Below are 19,965 nucleotides of genomic sequence, written 5' to 3' on the forward strand. Positions count from 1 at the left end.
CCCTCCTCCCCTAAACAGATAAACAGATAAAACTACCAAACTGCCAACTAATGATCCATTCCTAGTTATGCTTTCACTTTTTTTTCTTTTTAAACAGCTTTGACAAGAAAAAACACTGCAAGAGCTTTTCAGTGAGGGAAGGATGTGAGAGAACTTTCCTAATCCCATGGGCAAATAAAGGAGTGTTTGTTTGCCCATCAAAATTTATACACATAGGTACATACACTGACTTAAAAAAAGGGGGAAAAAAGCCAGGAACAGAGGACAATGCAAAATTGCACATTTCAGAAATTCTGTGCAGCTGAAGACTGCCAGAATCCAGTAACAGACACGGTGTAAGCTCAACAGTATAGCCTTTGCTGTTCCTCCCATCCAACACTAAACCACTAAACCTCCTGGAAAAGAGAAATGAGAGACTACACCTCATCCAGGTAGAGATGACAAATAATTCATACGAGTTCAAGGGAAGACTTGAGGGGTTTTTAATGAGATCTTCTGAGGGTTACTAACACCACAAACCAGTCTTTCGACTTCCCTGGAGCTGAGGAACAGTCAGAAGCAACTCTCCCATGCTCTAGTGGGTGAAGAAGACGGAAGTGAGTATCACATGCACAAGCTCCTTCTAGTCCGCCCTGGGTATCCACTTGTGGCCTCTGACCAGTGACACACTCTTGGAGCCAGTCGCTTGGTCTGAACCAGCAGAGTCACTCCTATGTTGTGAGCTTAGCTATGTAGGCAAAACTTTGATTGTCTCATCTTTAGGGAGGTTTAAGCAACTCAGCTTTGTGCTTACTACCCATAGCAACAACTCCAGCTCCATGGGAGAGGTAGAACTGATAAACAATTTCAGAGAAGAGCTGATCTCATCATGGCTATACTTTAACTACTGGAGGAGGGCACTGGTTCACAAACAGTATTTCTAAGACAAAAACAGCACCACAGCTTCCCAGAACACACTCCAGAGACATTAAGCACCTGCAGAATCCCAGCTTAATCAGCAGCCTGACCTTGTGTCGTGGTTTAGCCTCGGCTGGCAACTAAGCACCACACAGCTGCTCACTCACTCCCTCCTCTCCACCAACAGGATGAGGGAGAGAATCGGAAGAGTGAAATTATAAAACCTCGTGGGTTGAGATAAAAAGTTTAATAGGACAAACACAAAAAGGAAAATAATAATAGCAATAATAATAATAATAATAATAATAATAATAATAATAATAATATATACAAAACAAGTGTTGAACAGCACAATTTCTTATCACCCGAAGTTGATGCTATGCATGACCCCCAGCTGCCCAGCCTCCCAACCCGCACGCACAAGCAGAACAAGACAAGGAATTCATTCCCCACTTCCCACGGGCAGGCAGGTGTTCAGCCATCCCCAGGGTAGCAGGGCTCCATCCCATGTAATGGTGACTTGGGAAGACAAACGCCATCACACAGAAATTGATACTGTGCAAGACTCCTAGCTACCGTGCCAGGCACCCAGTTACCACTCCAGGCTCCCAGCTGCCCAGCCTCTCAGCCCACCCCCCAGTTATATATAGAACATGACATCATATGGCATGGAATATCCCTTTGGTCAGTTTGGGTCAGCTGCCCTGGCTGTGTCCCCTCCCAGCTTCTTGGGTGCCCCCCGCCTTCTCCTTAGCAGGGCAGTATGAGAAGCTGAAAAGTCCTTGACTGATTGGCAACAACTAAAATGTCAGTGTGTTATCAACATTATTCTTATCCTAAATCCAAAACACGGCACTACATCAGCTGCCAGGAAGAAAATTAACTCTCTCCCTGCGGAAACCAGGACACCTTGGCCAACACAATAAAGTTACTACTTTGTCATGTTTCAGGGACAGGGCTGTAGCATGTGTTCTTTCTTTTTTAAGCACAACAGGAAAAAAAAAGAGAAGAGAAACTGACAGGTATATTCCAAGTGTCCTCATTTATAACAGCTGTAGTCTTTCATCACAATCTGGATCTTTAAAGTATGAGTTTGCGTTAAGCTTTGTGTTACTGTTTAGCCCTTCCGTGTCTTCGTTCTTTATATCTGGAATAAAATGACTAAGAATATTCTCACAGAATTTTCATTTTATTAAAGCCAGAAAACATAGGCTTATTATTGCTTTCAATACCTGCAGGCCTTGGGCATGAGCAAGGGCTCCTGTAAAACTGTTTTGGTCTCTGTCAACATTGAGCAGAACTCATCTACAGGAGGCATTTAAATCCAGAAACACGGAACTTGTCTTCTTGTTAGCAGCAGGGCTCCCTAGGTACCTCTAAGAGCATTCAGACATTAAAATAAGGTTAGGAATAGAAAACCATTGAAAGAAAATAAAGCAGGGTACTGTGTTCGGAAAGGCAAAGAAGTTCTTGCTTCTAATATATAATCTTGCAGAAATGTTTTAACGAGCAACGTTCCTGGTCATGTTGTGAACCCATGTCACTGTAAGTCAATGAAAGAAATTGTCTACATACTGTTTGGCTAAATTATCATTAAAAAGCAGTAACAACTGAATTTTACATATAGTAACAGTACAGATATTTATCCTTGCCAGGATAACTGCCTATGACATGAAATACGGTTGTTCAAGTAAGGATACACAGCCAGAATGCAATGCCAGGCAATACTAAGCAATAGAAATGTAAAAGCTATGCTGTATATTTAATGCTGCTTCTCCATAACATTTGAGGATAAAACACTAGGCCACTGTCCAGTGAATGTATAACTTCTGAATACACGAAAAGTGACGGAAGTGTCCTTAGTTAGCCAGGTTTTTTAACTTATATTTGCTTCTGGCAACATTTTGACTGTGTATTAAAGAAACTAATCATACCTACCTGTGACTTCTTGAAAGTTGGGACTCAGAGTGCAGCAGCACTGTGTAAGAGACATTTTGAAGCAAGATGCTTTCCATCTGAAAAAAAAATAAATCCAAGTAACATTATTTTTACAACTGCAGCTCTTTATTTGGGTTGACAATCAGGCTTGATTTCTTATCTGTTTAGTGAGTGATAAGCTAGTAAGGTTGTTATACCTTGCACAAAAAAAATTTACATGCTAGTAATTCTCCATTCTAATAGCCAATCAAGAACTGGAAAATTACTTTATATATGGTGTGAACGAACTGGGAAAAAAGTCTGTTTTCTTAGTATTCTACTCATTGCCTACGGGACTACAGGTTGAAAAGTTTCAATATATGCAGAGCTACCAAGAGAATGTACATTTCACATATGTAGCTCCTCACATTTGCTTTACATGCATGCAAAACAAACTGTAAGATTTATATCGGAAGCAGTTCATTTTTGTGCACATTTGCAGAAGCTTTGCCAGCACATTTCAGATATTTTCATTCTATTGGAGCCTACTATTACAAGCACTGCTAGTCTCTTATTGAAGAGAGAATGACACCTTACATTCTTGCAGCATGAGTTAACCATGCATTTTCATGCTGAACTGTGTTTCATGAGAATACTTGAGATGAGATGCTTATACTCTATCTAAGAAGCACTGCTTACCTCCACAGACATATAATTTCAGATGCTAAATATGATTCCTATTATCTACAAAGTTTTAAATATAAAATTCTGTCAATACAAGAACTCTAAGAAATCACAAGTACTGGCATGAGCTAAAAGATTTAAGAGGTAAGATTTAAGGGTTACAGTTAAGCAGGGCCAAATATCTGAACTTCAGAGAAGGAAGAAAAAGGTGTTTCCTTTGAAAGATAAGAGTGAGACTCTCATCTATATGTTGTCCCAAAACTGGGGTTTCGTTTACCAGGTGTGCAATATGCCAATAAACACACAGAGCAGAATTATTTTATTGCATATTTGCGTAAATATGGGTGTCTGTCCCAAGACAGCACACCGAATCTACAAATCAATGGTCATTTATACACTTAATATTAATGTATTCATGTTTCTACTATTGTATTATTATGTATTATTTATCATTATATGGTTAATAAACCTTTGCCTCCTATGTAAATTAGCGTGCATGCCTAATAGTTCTTTCGAGTCGGTGGTGTAACTAGGGTTGGTGGTCCATGAGTCGGTGCGCACGGTCTCCCCTGTTGGAATTATCTTTCCCCTTAATTTCCTCCTCCTTTGGAATCCTCAGTGATTCTTCAAGGTTTGTTGGTAAAACTAGCAATATATCAGTTACACTTCTACCTTTTGACAATCACATCCTACTTGTGATAGGATAGCCCACCGAGAGCCTATGGGTCAGGATTAAAGGGAGGGCTGGGGCAGGGGACATCATAGTGGGGGTCTGCTACAGGCCACCTTACCAGGGAGACCAAACATATGAAGCTCTCTATAGGCAGATAGGAGTGGCCTCACACTCACAAGCCCTGGTCCTTATGGGGGACTTCAACCACCCCGACATCTGCTGGAGGGACAACGTAGCAGAGCGCAAGCAATCCAGGAAGTTCCTGGAATGTGTCGATGACAACTTTCTCCTCCAAGTGACAGAGAAGCCCATGAAGAGAGGTGTCACGCTGGACCTTATTCTCACCAATAAGGAGGGCCTGGTAGGGGACGTCAGCCTCAAGGGCAGCCTTGGCTGCAGTGACCACAAAATGGTGGAATTCAGGATCCTCAGGGCAGCGAGGAGGGTGTGCAGCAAGCTCACTACCCTGGCCTTCAGAAGAGCAGACTTTGGCCTCTTCAGGGATCTGCTTGGTAGAATACCATGGGACAAAGCCCTGGCAGGAAGAGGGGCCTAAGACAGCTGGCTAATATTCAAGGGTCACCTCCTCCAAGCTCAGGAGTGATGCATCCTGACAAAGAGGAAGTCAAGCAAAAACACCAAGAGGCCCCCATGGATGAACAAGGAGCTCCTGGGCAAAGCCAAACAAAAAAAGGAAGCCTACAGAGGGTGGAAGCAAGGGCAGGTAGCCTGGGAAGAATACAGAGAAACTGTCCGAGCAGCCAGGGAGCAGGTTAGGAAAGCCAAAGCCCTGACAGAAATTAGTCTGGCTGGGGATGTCAAGGACAACAAATAAAGCTTCTATAGGTATGTCAGTGATAAAAGGAGGATGAGGGAAAATGTGGGTCCCCTCCGGAATGAAATGGGTGACCTGGTTACCCAGGATATGGGGAAGGCTGAGGTGGTCAATGACTTCTTTGCCTCAGTCTTCACTGGCAAATGCTTGAGCCACACTGCCCAGGTCGCAGAAGGCAGGGACTGGGAGAAGGCAGAACCGCCCACTGTAGGAGAAGATCAGGTTCGAGAATATCTGAGGAACCTGAAGGTGCACAAGTCCATGGGACCTGATGAGATGCATCCGTGGGTCTTGAGGGAACTGGCAGATGAAGTGGCCAGGCCACTCTCCATCATATTTGAGAAGTCCTGGCAGTCTGGTGAAGTTCCCACTGACTGGAAGAGGGGAAACATAACCCCCATTTTTAAGACGGGTAGAAAGGAAGACCCAGGGAACTACAGGCCGGTCAGTCTCACCTCTGTGCCTGGCAAGATTATGGAGCAGACCCTCCTGGAGACTATGGTCAGGCACGTGGAAAATAAGGAGGTGATTGGTGACAGCCAACACGGCTTCACTAGGGGCAAATCGTGCCTGACAAACTTGGTGGCCTTCTATGATGGGGTTACAGCACTGGTGGATAAGGGAAGGGCAGCTGACGTCATCTACCTGGACTTGTGCAAAGCATTTGACACTGTCCCACACAACATCCTTGTCTCTAAATTGGAGAGACATGGATTCGATGGATGGACCACTCGGTGGATAAGGAATTGGCTGGATGGTCGCACTCAAAGAGTTGTGGTCAACAGCTCAATGTCCAAGTGGAGAATGGTGACGAGTGGTGTCCCTCAGGGGTTGGTACTGGGACTGGCACTGTTCAACATCTTTGTCGGCAACATGGACAGCGGGATCAAGTGCACCCTCAGCAAGTTTGACGACGACACTAAGCTGTGTGCTGTGGTCGACATGCTGGAGGGAAGGGATGCCATCCAGAGGGACCTTGACAGGCTGCAGAGGTGGGCCCGTGCGAACCACATGAAGTTCAACAAGGCCAAGTGCAAGGTCCTGCACGTGGGTCGGTGCAATCCCAAGCACGACTATAGGCTGGGCGAGGAATGGATTGAAAGCAGCCCTGAGGAGAAGGACTTGGGGGTATTGATTGATGAGAAGCTCAACATGAGCCGGCAGTGTGCACTTGCAGCCCAGAAAGCCAACCGTGTCCTGGGCTGCATCAAAAGAGGCGTGACCAGCAGGTTGAGGGAGGTGATCCTGCCCCTCTACTCCACTCTTGTGAGACCCCACCTGGAGTACTGTGTCCAGCTCTGGGGGCCCCAGTACAGGAGAGATATCGAGCTGTTGGAGTGAGTCCAGAGGAGGGCCACGAAGCTGATCAGAGGGCTGGAGCACCTCTCCTATGAGGACAGGCTGAGAGAGTTGGGATTGTTCAGCCTGGAGAAAAGAAGGCTCCGGGGAGATCTAATTGCAGCTTACCAGTACCCGAAGGGGCCTACAGGAAAGCTGGTGAGGGACTGTTTATCAGGGAGTGCAGTGACAGGACAAGGGGTAATGGGTTTAAGCTGAAGGAGGGTCGATTTAGATTAGATGTCAGAAAGAAATTCTTTACTGTTAGAGTGGTGAGGCACTGGAACAGGTTGCCCAGAGAGGTTGTGGATGCCCCATCCCTGGAAGTGTTTAAGACCAGGTTGGATGGGGCTTTGGGCAACGTGGTCTAGTGGAGGGTGTCCCTGCCCATGGCAGGGGGGTTGGAACTAGATGGTCTTTGAGGTCCCTTCCAACCCAAACCATTCTATGATTCTATGATTCTATGATTATCAGACACAGGTACATTATTTAGATATTTCTTGTCTGGCCTTAGACCAGCAGGGGTAGGGCTACCCAATGGACTTTTGCAGCAGCATGACAACTTGATTCACATCACATTTTACATTTGGGTTTACTGTAACATATCCAGTTCTCTGAATGCTTACTTCCTCCCATCTGTTTACCATTAAACAGCATTGAGATTGGGAAAAACACCCTAGGATGAGGAAGAAATTGAGAAAGTACACAGGTGGACTGCTAGTACCAGTTTGGACTAAGAGAACACATTCAGTAGCACTGGGATAGACTAGCATTAGGCTTTGTGGGTAAGGCAAGGATTAAGATTAAAAATACTTAACACACAAATTCAGAAGAATTTAAACTACCAGATCTTAATGAAAATAAATACAGTTTGATTTTAAGAAAAAATGTGACAATACTTAACGTATTAGGAACACTTTCACCATATTAAATAGGTATTAATAAAACACAAGTAGATGTTTTTATGAATTTAACATTTTTTTCTTAAGGTTACTCTAGAATTAAAATCAATGCAGCTTCATTTGTTAGGTAATTTCATAATATGCAACAAAAGAGAATGAATAATTCAGCATATGTGAGATGGTATTTTCTTGGCACAGAAAGTGTAAATTGCATTTACTTCTAATAAGAAAAGAATTAATTTGGAGAAACACAGACAACCTAACATCCACAAATGAAGTCCATTATACCCAAACTGTAGAAAGTATGGGATGTTTCTCAGACACCTTTTATCCAAAATTGTTCTGCACATTTCAGTGTGAGGTTTGCTTCCATTCCTTTCTCTTTCATCCACTTGAGTACCATGTTTGCACCATCCCTCAATGATGCTGTTTCCACTAGCCCACTGATGTTATTCAGGCACATGATGAACTAAGCCACAACACGACTAGTGGCCAGTCACTGGTGGGGTTCCCCACGGCTCAATTTTAGGGCCAGTTCTTTTCAATGTTTTCATAAACAACTTGAAGGTAGGACTAGAAGGTGTTGTGAGCAAGTTTGCAGATGACACCAAATTGGGAGGAGCTGTTGATTCCGTTGAGGGTGGAGAGGCCTTGCAGAGTGATCTGGACAGAATGGAGAACTGGACAATCACCAACCACATGAGGTTTAACAAGGGCAAGTGGCGGATTCTGCACCTGGGAAGGGGCAACCCTGGCTATACACACAGACTGGGCGATGAGACGCTGGAGACCAGCCATGCTGAAAGGGACTTGAGGGTCTTGGTTGACAGCAAGTTGAAGAGGAGTCAGCAGGGTGCCCAGCCTGCCAGGAAGGCCAACTGTTTCCTACTGTGCATCAAGCACAGCATTGCTAGCCGGTCTAGGGAAGTGATTGTCCCACTCTACACTGCGCTGGTGCAGCCTCACCTCGAGCACTGCGTGCAGTTTTGGGTGCCACAGTACAAAAGGGACATAAAACTATTGGAGAGTATCCAAAGGAGGTCAACCAAGATGGTGAAGGGTCTAGAGGGGAAGATGTATGAGGAGAGGCTGAAGTCCCTTGGTTTGTTCAGCCTAGAGAAGAGGAGACTGAGGGGAGACCTCATCGCGGCCTACAGCTTCCTCACAAGGGGGAGCGAAGGGGCAGGCACTGATCTCCTCCCTCTGGTGACTAGTGATAACCCGAGGGAATGGAATGAAGCTGCGACGGGGGAGATTTAGGTTGGCTATCAGGAAAAGGTTCTTCACTGAGAGGGTGGTCAGGCACTGGAACAGGCTCCCCAGGGAAGTGGCCACAGCACCGAGCTTGACTGAGTTCAAGAAGCGCCTGGATAACACTCTCAGTCATATGCTCTGATTTGGCTGGTCCTGTGTGGAACCAAGAGTTGGACTCGATGATCCTTATGGGTCCCTTCCATCTCAGGATATTCTATGATTCTACAAGTCTACATTCCTTACAATGTTTTAAAAAATTATAATAATATGTAATTTATTGCATTAAAACATAGTATTAGAATATTAAAATTTGATTCAATAATAACTTACAATAATTTTTTCATATGGATTAGTTCCTTGCAGCAAAACCAGAAGTAATGACAATATCGGAGCACCACTGCAACAATGTCACAGGAGAATTACTGAGAGGAGTCATCATTGTGCAGTTAACCAAAAGGGTTTATTAAACAATGATTAAATGATGATTACACAGCGGTCAAACGCTCTGCTACTTACGCTATGTCACATAGTTAGCTTGTATACAATATACTTTTAGATCAAATATAGAATGTCACTTACCTTGCTGTAGACATTAGATGCTGGGTAAGGGATCTTTCAGCCTTGAGGGGGAACTTGAGAGGCATCCCTACTTAAGGGGAGATCAGCCCATTGCCATGCAGGGGAGCTCGATGGGCTCCAATGGCTGCACATATTTGTAGCGTAAAATGATTGGCACGTAGTCAAACTCCCCCTTGGTCTATGTATGTGCAGGTGTGCAACTGTAGCACTTTTTAGTTCCATCTAGTTCCAGCTCAGGCAGGTATTGTGGTTTTGGCTCAGAGCATTAGTCCCTGATAAGATGAGACTCAGCACAAGTTCACAAGGTTTGCACAACAGGCCTATTTCTGTGATGCCCAAACCAAAGCACTGTTCAGTCAGTATGACTGCCGTCATGGCCAAGAAGGCCAATGGTATCCTGGGGAGCATAAAGAAGAATGTGGCCAGCAGGTCATGGGAGGTTATCCTCCCCCTCTACTCTGCCCTGGAGAGGCCACATCTGGAGTTCTGTGTCCAGTTCTGGGCTCCTTAGTTCAAGACAGGGAACTACTGGAGAGTGTCCAGTGGAGGGCTACAAGGATGATTAGGGGAGTGGAGCATCTCTCCTGTGAGGAAAGGCTGAGAGAGCTGGGTCTGTTTAGCCTGGAGAAGAGAAGACTGGGAGGGGATCTCATCAACACTTATAAATATCTAGAGGGTGGATGTCTAGAGGAAGGGGCTGGACTCTTCTCAGTGGTGCCCAGTGACGGGACAAGGGACAACAGGCACAGACTGGAACACAGGAAGTTCCATCTGAACATGAGGAAAAACTTCTTTACTCTGAGGGTGACAGAGCACTGGAACAGGCTGCCCAGAGAGGTCATGGAGTCTCCTTCTCTGGAGATATTCAGCACCTGCCTGGACGCGATCCTGTGCAACCTGCTCTAGGTGATCCTGCATTAGCAGGGGGCTTGGACTAGATGATCTCCTGAGGTCCCTTCCAACCCCCAGCATTCTGTGATTCTGTGATTGTGTGAGTGTACTCATCACAAACAGATGGTGACAATCTTTCTCTTTGGTAGCCTGAAAAGCAAATATATGCAGAACTAATATGAATATAACTCTACATATATACATTGTATTTTTTTATGTTAAAGAAACATCGCTGAAAAATCTGAAGACTGATGCTTTCTGTTTTATGAAAAAATGTGGTTTGCCTTCCTGCATCTGTATCATAGCTATCAAATTCCCATACAATCTTTATAACAGCAAAGCAAGGACAGCAGTGATGCAATTCTCCTCCTGCTGGCTGTGCATTGTGGCCTATTTAGAAAAATCATCTTACATTTGGGAAACCACTAAGATTGATATGCCCATTTTTCTGTGCATTTGTTTCCAGCCTCCCAAAGCTGAGAACAATTAGTATTAACTGTGAGGGGTTTTCACACAAAATATGATACTTAAATCAATAGCATTAAGGCAATGGGACTTGTCCATAAAGCTGTAACAAATTACAATAGGTGAGGGGCACAGAAAAAAAACAAGATCATCATGCATATTTTTCAAAGGTGGCCATGAAGATGTTAACAATTATATTTCACACCTGGTGAACTGGATCTAAATAGAAAGATTCTAACCTTTTAGTTATTTATTAATGCAAGTTTAATGTAATAGAAGTTTGTTATATCACTTTAGATAGCTACAAGGATATACTATTCTGTACTCATCACAGAAGAATTACCTCAGTGAAATAGTTTCCAAGATTTTTGGCACCTCCCCAGATGTCATAGGAATGGATTACCTAGGAAATTTCTTTTCTGCGGATAACATAAATATAATTCTCAGATTATGTGATTATGGTGTATTTTCTACAGTTTATTCTTATGCCCTATGTGAAATTTAACAAAAGAATATTTTCTGAAATAATTTATTATAATTACACCACAATTACAACAAGTAAGCATGCTTGGCTAACAACTCAATAATCACTTCTAAAAGCTAGTGTACACTATCATGTGCAATATTAATACCAATGCCTGCCTTATAAGCTTTGATGATGTATATCTAAGGTACACAATTTAATTATTTTATTATGCTATTTAAATAAGAATAGAAATTTAATATTCGATCCTCTTCAAAAACATGCATGAAGTAAAATACAGTGTATTGTCAGTTAATTGCACTATTCTAAATGTCTACTTTTGCAACTTATAAGTACATAAGTAGCTTTGTAAAAATTTTCGGTACTTTCAGAACAGAACTTTGCATTGTTATGACTGATTTTCACTTGTACCCAATACTAAAACTCAAAAACCAAACAAACAAAACCCAGCCAAAAATTAAGACTTTTAATCCATTCAGTAAATCTGGCATGATTAATGACATTTCAAAGATGTTCCTTTTAGGCCTAATTCACCAAAATCTCTTTATAGAATTCAAACTTCATATATAGCTGCAAGTATTTCATTCATTGTGTTACCTGAATGAAGTTAAATTTGCTGCTTTTAACAACTTTGAAGCAAACCTGTACACTGAACAAATTGCACAGGACAAAGTGAGAATGCAGTAAGCCTGAAAAGGTATGCCGCCACCTCTGTGAAACTGGCTTATTCCTTCTGAGCAAGGCAATTGGACAAAAATTCTAGGTTATGCCGAACATAACAATCAAAGCTATTTTGAAAAAACAATTTGGATTTTTCAGCTAAAAGTATCTCTCAGTGCCCACCAAGACTCGTAATACATTTCCTCGTATTTTTACTTATTTGACATCCAGAATGCATCAGCTTACTTCAGTAATTTCAGACACCATACATCATAAAACAGTGTCTATACAGTCTGTAAGGTGGATGAAAACCTCAAACAGCACAGCCATATAGCCCTGTTATCTGAAACCAGCATTATTTAGTCTGAATTTTTCCACTTAATATATGGGCTATTAAGAAGCGCCCATAAAATCTCCCATATCTAATTAGTTTTCTAATTTGGAGTTTAACAGACTGAAGTTTCAAATAAATCAGTGGAGGCCCACATTTGTGAAAGACTACAATCTTTTAATACAACAATCACATTTCAAGTGCCATATGAATTTAAAGGCTCTTATCTTCTCCTTATTTACACAAAAAATTTTACTGAGTTGAAGCTCAAAGCAGAATTAAAGCATCATTCATTTTCTCGACAAATGAAACAGAGCGGGCCAATTCTTCAATATTTTGAAGATGGTATTTTAGACCTATTGCATGCTATTACATCCTCTTTTTTTCTGGGCATGCACTGGAATAAAAAGAACTACTGAAAGGGAGAAAAAAAACCCAAAACTATGTGAATTCAATGTTTATACAGTTATTGTAATAAATTACTTTCTCAGAATCCTAAAGAAGCTTTGGCAAGTATGCTGCCCTGGAGCCAAATGGAGCTGTCAACACAAAGCATGCAGCATCTCTTTTGATTGCAAAGGCATTCAGTTCAGAATTCCACAATTACGGTGGCTTGCCATCTGACAGCACCAAGAGATCCTCACTTAGGTTATCTAAGTAAATTAGTCTTGTAACAAAGTAGCCAGTCTACTGGCAGAAGGTAATATTATAATGGCGCAGGGAGGGGGGGAAGTGACAGGAATTGGGAATGCAGGAAATCCTGGATTCTAGTTCCTGGGTATGTGCTCTACGTAACTTCCAATCAGAGGTATACAAGTCTAAACTTGCATTCATACTAAGTGAAAATAAAAATAAAACATGCATATAGAAAAATATTGCAGCAGGGTTAAAGAGACATTGATAAACACCAGAATATTATTACAGGAAATATATAGGAAACAACATAAAAAAGCAAGAAGTTACCTTACAGCAGTCAGTAGTGAAAAAGGTCTCCAACACATCCTTTTCAGCTTTTAACACCAAGCTTCAATCTGTGTCATTTGGGATTCCTTGCAGACATCACCTCCGTGTTTCTATTGGTCATATCTAAACGAACATGACATAATTTAACTACCAAAAAGGCAAGAGCCAACATGAAACATACATCTGCTTTAAGGTTAGTTTATTTACAAATCCAGTAAAAAATCGGCCACTTCAGCACGTGAGAACACATTTAGTGTTTCTCTAAGGGACATCCACCTTCTTGTTTGCTCTTTTATATATACCTTTGATTGAGCTCTTTTTCTCTCCAGATTCTCTCTCCTCTTTTTTTCTGAGGAATATACAGCAGGTCTACCAGGCTTTCTGGGTGATGGTGAAGGTAACAGATGATGATGACAACATTGCAAGTTTTCAAGTGAGAGATAACTAAATGATGCATCCTTAATGCTTTGTAAAACAACTTGTTTTGGAATATTAACTGAACCAGTCATGGTTCAGAATTATAATCGGCTCTTCACATCCAGCCTGCAGATAAGTGTGCTCACCTCTCTTCACAGTCAGGGGAAGCCGTACACGCATGCTTATCTTTTAAAGCTATGTGGCTTAATACCTAGCATGAGTATTACAATAACCGTATAAACTGCTACTTTCGTATATAAACTGTCACTATTGCTTTTGCTTGTTTATCTGTCAAATAAGGGAACGGAAGAAGGAAAGTAAGTGCAATCTGAGTTCCATAGGAAAACCACGGCTGAGGAGATGCTTGCCCTCAGTCAGATTTAAGCGTGTTGGAGCCACTTCAGAGGCTCCCAGCCCCGCCCGGCCTCTCTGAACTGCACCGGGAGACGCTTTGCCAGACCCCGACAGGTGAGACGCCGAAGGCGGGCTCGGCTCCGGCTGACGAGGAGGAGGATGAGGAGGTGTAAGGACCACGCCCTCCCAAATGCGGCTACCGGCCACCAGGTCGCCCCGCGTTCCCCGGCAGAAGAGGCCCGCCGACGCCTCCTCCGCCCCTGCGCTCCAGAACGAGTGTCACCCCTCGAGGAAGATCCCTCCACCTGAGCAAACGACCGGGGCCATTTTACAGCCGCCTCCTCCCCCCGCCGCCCTCAGCTCCTGGAGCCTGGCCAGGGCCCTTCCTGCGGGTGAAGCAGGACCGCCGCCGTCCCAAGCCCGCCGGGAAACAGCTGAGGCGAGCGGGAGGCCGGGCCGCTGCCGCCCCGCCCCGCCGCCCGCGCGTTACCCGCGGCTCCCCGCGGGCCGCTGACCCGGAAGCGCTCTGCCCGCCCGGCGCGGCAGGGCCGGCTGCGGAGGCGGAAGATGGCCGAGTCGCCGGAGGAGGTGGCGGTGCTGGTGCAGCGGGTGGTAAAGGACATCCGCAACGCCTTCCAGCGGAACCCCCACATGTGAGTGGGGCGGAGGCTGGGGCCGGGCCGGACCGGGAGCGCTGCCCGCCCTCAGCCCCGTGCATGCTCCTGGGCCGGCGGCGGCCCCGCTCCTTCGCCGGCGGACGGGGGTGCGGGGTCCCCGGAGGGGGCGCGGAGGGCCGCCCGGTGCGCAGCGGTGCCCGTCAGGGCCGGGTGCCGGGCCCGAGGTCAAGCCGTGAGGCACCGCGGGGACCGGGAGGGTTTTCCCACCCGCCGCAGGGGCTTCGGAGCGGCACCTCCCCGGGGCGTGCCCGTTTGCGAGCGGGAGGGCCGGCGCCGGGCGGCTTCGCTGGCATCTGTGCTTCATCGGGGCAGGTCGCTGATGCCACATGTCTTCTGTGTTCTCCTGCTGCCTCCTCTTCTGCATAACGCCGCGTACCTGCGCCGGCAGTTCGAGCAACTTCTGGGCGCCCGTGTGGCCCGTGGGGCCGGGCTGCGGCAGCACCCCTGCCGCTGGTGAGCCGTGCGGCGGCTTGTCAGCCTGCGGGCCAAAAACGCCCTCCTCAGTAAAAAGTACTTAGTTGTGGAAACCGGCAAGGACTCTTGGAAGCAATGAATATCTTTGTAAAGACAAGTCCTTAAATGAACTCTGTTTGGAGGTTTGGCAATGTTAAGCTCATAGCGTAGCCGAGCTGGCATTGACCTTTTTCCGCGGGTGGGTCAGGTGTGCCGAGCCCCGCTGAAGGCAGCGAGGTCTGTGCGTGTCTGAGCAGAGCGGTAGTGCTGGTAGAAGCAAATTCAGCATTGAAGACTATTGAATTGCACCCTCCTACCAACAGCACGGTTTCATGAATGCCACCTTCAAATCTGTATTTGTTAATTGAAGTGCCAGTTCTTTCCATTATTTGTTGTTTTGAAGGAGACAAAGTTGTTGCTATCTTGTGAGAATCAGGTTTATCTAGCAATCTGGGGGTCAGATAGTCTGCATTCTATTTCCAATTTCATTGCTCACCAGCCCTGAGACCCTGATTAAAGTACCTCCCATATTTCTGTTTCCTTCCCCATCCTTTGCTGTTTTAAGACACAAACTGTTTAGGGAAGCATCTTTCTATCTATGTCAACTCCATATTGGTTATGGCAAATGAGGTAGCACATAATGGATAACTACTTTATAATGTAAGTACGGTGTATTTGTGTCGTTCAGAAACGCTGCAGTCTCTGAGGTGGTGGCCTATTAATCTGTTCCAGAAAAGCTAAGCAACTGTGTAGGAGAATTTTACGGGCAGTTGATTTGTCTCTTCGCTTAAAAGAAAGGATTAGAATGAATGCCCTCATGCTTCTATAAATGTAGTAAGCAACTTGGGTGGGTGGCCAGGTTTTAAAATACAGCATATGGATGCTGTCTAAAGAACTGTGTTTTGCCATGAAGCTTCATTTTTAGGTCATGAGGCATAATGTGCTGTAAACAGCCAGTATCTGTGAATGAATGTTCTGATTCTTCTTAGTCCCTACTCCTTTGCTGGAATTGTTTATTGGTAACAAACATCGAGCTTGTGTTTTTGAAGAATATGCTGCTGTTGCCACTTTCTTTCATAGATGCAATCTCAGAGATGTAAGTAGGCTACAAGGGTTGTGTGCTCTGAGACTGATGCACTGTGTCATGCTTTAAGTGAGGAAGCACAACCTACTGCTAGTTTAACCCCTAACATAGAAAAAGCGGCAAGTCTGTCTGCTAGATTTCTGAACTTCAGTACCTGAAATGGGACTACGCGTGTCCAGTGTGAACTGTGAGCCATTTGGTACGATGCCTCTTTGCCTTTAGAGCACCAGGTTGCAGCCATGCTGGCCAGACATTTTTGTGTATCTCAGTGACATCTTGTCTTCCTTCCTGGTGGCCAAGACAGTCATAACCAACTGCCATCCATGACAGATGTTATCCTTTTGAATTGAGCAGCCTGTTCGTGTCATAGATCCAGGTTTGAATTCTTTTACATGGCATCTGCCTGGCTTCTCTGAAAATAAGGGATCTGCAAGGTTAATAATGTTTCTATTCACATCTCGTATTTGTGTCCCTTACTCACCTCTCTTTCAGCATTTGTTGTCCCTTGTCTTTGACTGTTTGTTCGCTTACCCGCTTTGTATCTGTCAGAATGGGTGTTTTGTTGTGGCAGGTTGGTGTTTTTGTAGGTTTTGAAGGGAGTATGATCAACACTAAAAGCATGTAAAAATAGTAGAATGCTGGATTGTTGGTTTTTTGGTGTTTTTTTTTTGCTTTAAATTAAATTAGCAGCAAAACTGTACATCTTTTTATGCCAAGCTTACTTACAACTAAATATACAACACGAAATTCCTTTTGCCTTGCCTGGCTGGTAGCTCCATTTTCTTCAGTTGGATAACTGTCAGCATGCTGGTCTTCAATTTTGTAAGGCTATAGAATTCACTGGAAAATATTTTTACCTAGTCCTACAAGCATAGGTCCTGATAAAGTCATATACATGAGCTATCCCACTAGAACTGAATAGATCACCAACAGTAAGCAGATGAATGTATACTTTCTTTTTGAACTTTGCTGTTCTTCTGCACATGAAGTTAAACAGAAATAGACTCACTTGTCAAAAAGGTACATGACTTTGGGCGTAATTGGAAAGATGAACTCTTATATGGTAGCTCAGCATTTGTGTGCAAAATCTGAGGATGCTATTTATGGTTTGCCAGGCATTGTTTATGTCACTGTAGCTCAGATAATTTTTTCTGTCTCAATTTATCACATTCGTAATGTAGTAAAAATACCACACTTTGTTAGATTTGAAACTCTGAATCAAGGTTCTTCCTGGTGTGATTGCAAATTTAACTGCAGGTGATTCAGAAAGAAACATGCTTCCCTAAGTCTTTACTATAGCCAATGTCTTGCCAATGTTCTTTTTGTTTGATTGTTTAATACCTTTGTGCAGCATTGATACTTCCAAATATACCAATAGTAAGTAAAAATAATTTGCTTGTAATACTAGTGAGAGGATTCGTAAGTGTAGAATTTTGTTATTGCAGCAGAAGTTTCCAAATCAAGTGGAGATTAATGTGAGAAGAAACAAAAGGAAACTCCTAGAGAGTAAGTGTGTCATGTTTATAGCTTCTTTAGAAACAAGTCTTGGCTAGAAGCACTTTGGATTAAAGTAATAAATTACTGTTCTTCCATTTATGAAAGAATTCGGTTGTACCACTAAGATAATGACTAATCACAACATGCAAATTAATTTATTTGAAATTCTAAAAGAGAATCATGTATATGATGCACTGCACAATAAAGAAAAAAGTTTCAGCTCTTGGATTTAGGCCCCCTTTTCCTTGCCTTTCAAATGTTGTAAATATGTTAGCCATGTAGTTGTTTCATGAGACTTATTTTAATGTAAAAATATATACTTTTCAAATGTCCATGCTCTGGATTGTCTTCCAGTATTAAAAGTTGTTTATAATTACAGAAATATTCAAGTACTCAGATCTGGTTTTATTGTTAGTAGAATCATAGTTTCACTGTCCACTGATTGTACCTCATTCAGATCTCCCAGCCATTATTTAATATCCTGTATGTAATTCTTTGGGGAGAGTTTGGGTTATTTTAAAGATGATCTTCCAGAAAAAAAAATAAGATGAGGCCCATTCACATGGGGCACCTAAAGCTGAAGACCCATCACAGTAGCATCACAAGAAATCCCTCTTGCCCTAGCAGTACTGTGGTTTTGTGAAAGAGGGAACTTTTTTGTATCATCATAGTTTTAAAAGTTTAAAGTAGGTTGGCTAGGGTTTATTTTGGGGAGGTCCATTGAATGGCTGAGTCAACAGACTGAGGCTCTTGAAGCAGGTCCTGCAATGGCTTGTCAGTACTGTTCTGCCATGACTGAGGTTTGTACATCTTCTCTGGTCTCAACACAGATTGAAGCAGCTCTGTAATGGCTGCAAACTTTATGACAACCCAGCTAAAATCTGGTTGCTTCCACAGTGTATTTTAGGAATGTGAACTAGTGTGGTATCCTGTAAATACAGAGATAATTCATACAGCTTTTGGAATGTGACTGTGGTGCTTACTTTGAGGAAAATAAATGTAAAAGCACCAAGTAACTCATAAAATTCAAGAGACAATATCAGAGAACGGGGAAACCTAGGGAAATAAATTAAATCTAACTTTCATAGTAGATGGTACTTCTGATAGTATAAAATATCGACAAACAGCAGCCTTCAATTGGTGCCTCCTTCAGCATTGTGAGCAGCTTGCACCTCTCACTTGACCTGAGCGTAGGTGTCCTGCAGTGAGTTTGGGCAATCCTGTCATATGAACAGGCATGTCTTCTGTCACATGGCTAGGGGTGGTTTGCATGACATGAATGATTCTTCAGTCACTTCCTTTTATAAGCGCTAATGCAGTGGTGCCTGCACGTGAGTCCTGCTGCAGAAGCTTTTTTGGATTACATGATGGAGCAGAGACTGCAGGCGTTCTCAAGCAGTGTCTCTTGGACTGACAGACCTGCCCCATTCCTTAGTCCTGCAGATCTGACGGACCTTCAGGAGCAGAAATAGATGGTTATTTGAATGATTTGTTTTGGCAGCAAGATAGGCACCCGCTTTAGATAAATCTCATGGTATTTTGCATTGTGAATTCTGTTCCTTCTCAAGAACTGAATGCAACATATGATTTCTGAACCACACGTAAAAAACAGTACTGAGGTGTTGGAGACAACACTTCTGCCAAATGACAAGCCCTGGTTTGTGTCTTAGTGAAAACTGAGTAGTTACCAGATAAACCATTTTTTATGTTGCACTGTATCTTGGTGAGTTTCATTATGCAGTGGTCTAGTCATCTGCTGATTTCAGCTAGCTGAGTGTGTTCTGGAGTTGGGGTGTTTCAGGCTGACTTGTCAGCTCTGGGCAAACTCTACTTGTCTGTCATTTTGGCATGTTTAAAGTAGTGTTATGAAACTTAGCTCACCTGAGTCAGACTTCTTGTAAGAAGTGAAGGTGTGGATGTATGGTTTGGGGTTTTTGGGTTGTTTTCCCTTCTCCTTGCTGTTTTCCTTTTGTGTACTGTTTGTAGGCATCAACTGGTAAATTCTTGTGGTAATTCACTGAGTTAATTAGCAAAGCTGTGGGTGACTGCATCTTGATTGCAGGTGGGGACTTGTATGGCCTTATATGCAAGGCCAGGAAAAGTTTGGCCAAGGACTAGATATAACATTCATAAAAGAAAGGAGCCAGCAGTAAATACAAACTTCAGGCTGCAAGGTACCATGTTGAAAGAAGCAGACTGTGATGTTGGTTTAGGTGTAATCTGATCAGCTCCTGAAGAGTCAGTGGAGCAGCAGGTAAGAGGATCTTGCTTTTATATCCATGGCTTGCAATTGGTGGGATAGGAAAATGCTGATTTTCCTCTCTGCTCTCAGGGATGAGTAAGGGACCTGGGTTTGTGTTTGGAGACAGAGCCAAGTGATTAGCAAATACGTTACCTTGAGTTATTTGTGACTTGTGATGTATAGAAGACTAAATCCATTTTTTGAATAAGCAAATATTTTCTTAAATAAGCACATGGTGTCGCTCTTGATTAGTAATAATCCAGTGAGGACACAGAACTAAATTTGTACACTCAGATTGTCCAGTAACTAAATTAGTTTAAGATAATTGAGTTGAGGTTGTGGGGTTGACACTTGGAGTGTATCTGTAG

At 43.4% G+C, this 19,965-nt stretch overlaps 1 protein-coding gene and 1 long non-coding RNA gene across 2 annotated transcripts in view; one reads left to right on the forward strand and one right to left on the reverse strand.

Annotated features, from left to right (window-relative positions):
• Positions 1 to 1,969: 1,969 nt before the first annotated feature.
• Positions 1,970 to 14,016, reverse strand: LOC129199048 (uncharacterized). The gene is made up of 6 exons (XR_008574573.1): positions 13,176 to 14,016; positions 12,874 to 12,996; positions 9,080 to 10,120; positions 2,836 to 2,912; positions 2,130 to 2,273; positions 1,970 to 2,044 (listed from the first exon to the last, which is right to left on the reverse strand). It is a non-coding gene; the product is annotated as an uncharacterized LOC129199048 (long non-coding RNA).
• A 157-nt stretch (positions 14,017 to 14,173) lies between these two features.
• Positions 14,174 to 19,965, forward strand: part of PTAR1 (protein prenyltransferase alpha subunit repeat containing 1) — a 38,973-nt gene continuing 33,181 nt past the window's right edge. The window contains exon 1 of the mRNA XM_054808762.1: positions 14,174 to 14,297. Within this exon, the coding sequence (XP_054664737.1) occupies positions 14,212 to 14,297 (86 nt within the window). The 5' untranslated portion in view covers positions 14,174 to 14,211. The remainder of the gene's footprint in view (positions 14,298 to 19,965) is intronic.

This window comes from Grus americana, chromosome Z, assembly GCF_028858705.1.
Source record: "Grus americana isolate bGruAme1 chromosome Z, bGruAme1.mat, whole genome shotgun sequence".
Classification (NCBI taxonomy): domain Eukaryota; kingdom Metazoa; phylum Chordata; class Aves; order Gruiformes; family Gruidae; genus Grus; species Grus americana.